The 3,588-nt window shown below is 50.5% G+C and overlaps 1 protein-coding gene across 1 annotated transcript in view; it reads left to right on the top strand.

Annotated features, from left to right (window-relative positions):
* The first annotated feature begins 1,101 nt into the window (after window positions 1-1,101).
* ZMYND19 (zinc finger, MYND-type containing 19) overlaps window positions 1,102-3,588 on the top strand; it is a 7,639-nt gene continuing 5,152 nt past the window's right edge. Inside the window, exon 1 of the mRNA XM_010135236.1 lies at window positions 1,102-1,202. Coding sequence (XP_010133538.1) covers window positions 1,102-1,202 — 101 coding nt within the window. The remainder of the gene's footprint in view (window positions 1,203-3,588) is intronic.

The raw sequence follows: 3,588 nt of genomic DNA, 5'->3' as shown, positions 1-3,588 counted from the left end.
GTTGCTGAAGGGTGGTGGTTTTTTTTTTTTTCCTTTCTGTGCGACACGCTTCAATAAAAGCGCTTATGGAAGTGCTTTGCCTCGCGACGGTCCTGCTTTGGGGAAAAAGAGTTTGAAAGTATCGAAATCCCAGAGTGGATGTTTTCCAGCAGGAAAAGTTCTGGTCTTCTGATTTAAACAAGGATTAGTTTAAAACAAATTGATTTATTATACAGTTTTTTTTGTTTTCAGCTTTCTATTTGCATACTTTTTGAGAATTAGTTTTCCCTCATTTGGTTTGGCAAACTTAAAAAATTTTCATTCTGCACATAGTCTGGGGTGAGACAAAATTCTTTTATTGTAACTTCCTATGGGACCAGAAAAAATGTTTTAACATCCACTGAGAGAGGGTAAGTGGGTCCTACCAAGGCTTTGAAAGGGAAGGAATCCTGGGTTACAAAATCCGCTAAAACTGAGGCTTTTTCGGTGGAGGAGGAACCACCTTTTGCTCAGTGTCTGCAGCACAGGGGGTACCTCAGAGCTGCTGCTGGGAGTCACAGTGCTTCGGCAGTGCTGCTGCCAGCCAACGCTGTGTTCAGCCGTTCCCCCTCTGTGGCAGCTCTCTGGACATGTGTGCTGTCCCTCGGGGCGGTGCTTTGCTGTGAGGAGCCCACGTTTGTCCAGCCTGTAGCGCATTTGGTGAGCGCTAGCGCCAGCCCCGGGTAGTGGAGTGGGGAAAAGCAGGACTGCTCCTCTCCCTGGCAGCCCCTAATGAGATTGGTGTAAACTGGAAGCAAAGCCTTGGTGCTCACTAAACAGAAAGTCCGCGCCAGCGTGGAGGATGCGTCCTGGCCGGCAGCTCCCGACCGGGCTGTGGCTCCTCTTTGTCCAGTGGGGCTCCTGCTGTGCACAGATGCCAGTCTGCCCCTTCCCCTCCTCAGCAGAGACACAGCAGAGCTGGTGGCTTCCCCTCGGAGCCTTGAAACAGCTCAAATTCCACTGAGGTCAAGTGGCCTCCAGGAGACAAGTGTGAAATGTTGGGTCCTGCCCGCGTCCCGGCGGAGCATGTGTTCTGCTCAGCGCTGGGTGTTCTCACCGGCTTTCCCTCCTCTCTAGGCTCGGATGGAGGTGGATGCGGATGGAAATGGTGCTAAAATATTTGCTTACGCCTTCGACAAAAACCGTGGCAGGGGATCCGGCCGGCTCCTGCATGAGCTGCTTTGGTAGGTATCGTAAGGAGAGTGAAATGCTTCAGGGGTTCCTGAGGTGGAGTTTAACCTTCTCAGGGGGTTGCAGCCCTGCTCAGCTGGAAGCCCAGCCCAGGGGGCTGCCCGCTGATCCAGCTGTGGTTTGGTTTTGCACGGAGCCTCTAAAAACGTTATTCCCAGGGAAAACAGCCACAGGTGAGTATTGCTGATGCGGATACTTAAATCCAAGAAGTGCTGCTGAAACCTCCGCTGGGGGTGGGGGAGCAGAGGTCTGGCTGCATTTCATAGGTGAAAACTAACCTTCTGGGGCTGTTTGGGTTTTTTTTTTAAATTGTCTTGTGATAATCAGGTGTGTCTTACTGGCACCAGTGGGAACTGGCAGAGCGCTGAGGAGAGGTAGAACCTCTGATCACTTCAAACTCTGGGGTTTTTTTTCTTTGCCTTCTGGAAAACTGCCTGAAGTGATGCTGATGATGCTTCATATCAGCTGCTACATCTTATTTTCCATGTTGTGAGGATCACTGCTTGATCCTTGGTAGCTGTCAGCTTAGATCCAGAGGCCAACTTCCTCACTTGAGAGGCGAGCTCACCCAGTGAACTGACACTCATGGGTTTGTAGGAAAGATGGGGTGTGCCAAAGAGGACTGTTACTGCTTTTAAAAGCCTCATTTTGAGGAATAAAGCATGTTTTCTACCCATTTCCATGAACTCTGCTTAGAAGTCACAGCGCCCAAGGTACAGCTGGCCTTTCTTATTGTTCCAGGCTACCTTTTATTCCCAAACTAACCTCTGTGCAAGGGGAGAGAGGCAGGAGGAACATCAGAGACTATTATTAATATTTACAATCTGCTCATTAAATGTGGATTTTAACCTGCATCTGTTAATGTTTAATCTTGTTGCACATATAACTTTGAAAATTATGACGAGGCTGGCTGCAGTATGTGGGGTAAATCGCTGTCAGCTGCTGCTAACTGCGCTCATCCAGGAGTAATTGCTGTCTGTAAGCAGCACTAAAGAGCACCTTAAAATCACTGCAGCTGCCTGTTGAAGGCTGCGTAGGTGATGACAGTCCAGCTTCTGCTTGTTACACAGCCCAGTCGTTGCCTCTTCTGGCTTGTTTTACTTAAGCTAGGAAATAATTCTGATGGATTCATTGGGTGAATCAAACTGTGCCGCCCCAGCGTGCTGGTGTTAAAAGTGTAACGGGGCTCTGTGTGGAACAGGGGTTCGAGAGCCACGAAGCGGGGTGTGAGCTGTCGGGCAAGCGGAGCTGCTCCTCTGGAGTTGCAAGTCAAGTTCTTCACCTAGAGAACACGAAATAGTTCAGCTGTCCCTGTGCATCCCGTGGGGTCCCTTTGAGGGCGAGTGTTTGCTGTGGTCTGTAAGGATGAGCTCACACTGGGCAGATCAGTGTCTTCCCGAGTCCCCGCGTGGCTTTAGGAAGTGCTTTGGCTGCAGGTGCTGCGCAGCTCCTGCCCTGTGAAGAGATCAGCTTCGCTTCTCCACGCTGGGCTCTGCCAGAAACAAAGCGCAGCGTGTTGTAGTGGCAGGGCCTTCCCTCTGCGAGGAGGAGTCACGCTGGAGGTTCTGCAGCCTTGGGGGGACCGGGGAGGAGCACAGGACCACTCTTCACTCACTCACTTTGGGGGTAGATTAAAAGCAAAGAATTTTAATTACTGCAGGTACAGGAATGTGATTTAATGTTGTCCCCCAAACATACCCCAGAAAAACAGGTTGCTCTGAAAAAACTAACCTGCTTCTGGTCTCAGATGGAGCGAGCAGGCACATGTGAGATGCTATTGCAAGTAAAAGGGGGTTTTTTACATTTATTTCTTTGATTTTTTTTTTTAATGTCCCGGTAGGTATCTTTGTTCGCACCCTCCAGCCCTCAAAATAGGAACCTGACGGCTGCCCAGGCTGCAGCGGTGGCAGGGGCCTTCTCCCACTCTGCCCCCCCGCTGCAGAGAGCCAACTGCAGCACTGAAGGGGACCAAGATCTGAAAAACATCCCCGTTTGCTGCAAGTATTCTTGCAGCAGGAGCTTCTGGCAGCCTCTCTGGTGCTTGCTGTGTTTTGAGGGGGGACCATTGGCTCCCCCGAAGCTGGATGTGAAGGAGTCTGTCGTCTTCTCGCCCGGTTCCCTGTATAGAGCTCACAGCTTGCTGTATTTTGGCTGGGTATAGTGATGTTCCCTGGGGAATGGCAGCATCAGCAGATTAGTCATAACTATCACTAACTGCTGTTCAAAAAGACATCCAAGCCCTGATTTCTTTCCTGTTTTTAATAGCACTTACCATCACGCTGCCGATAAGCTGCTGGTGACGGTTCCTGTTGGCTGGGGTCGCTGCAGTTGGTGCTTTGCTTACTGGCCTTGCTTCTCCAGCCAGCTGCTGAAACCACA

This window comes from Buceros rhinoceros, unplaced genomic scaffold (genome assembly GCF_000710305.1).
Source record: "Buceros rhinoceros silvestris isolate BGI_N320 unplaced genomic scaffold, ASM71030v1 scaffold33994, whole genome shotgun sequence".
NCBI classification, from domain to species: Eukaryota; Metazoa; Chordata; class Aves; order Bucerotiformes; family Bucerotidae; genus Buceros; species Buceros rhinoceros.
This window is presented reverse-complemented; position numbering and strand designations above follow the sequence as displayed.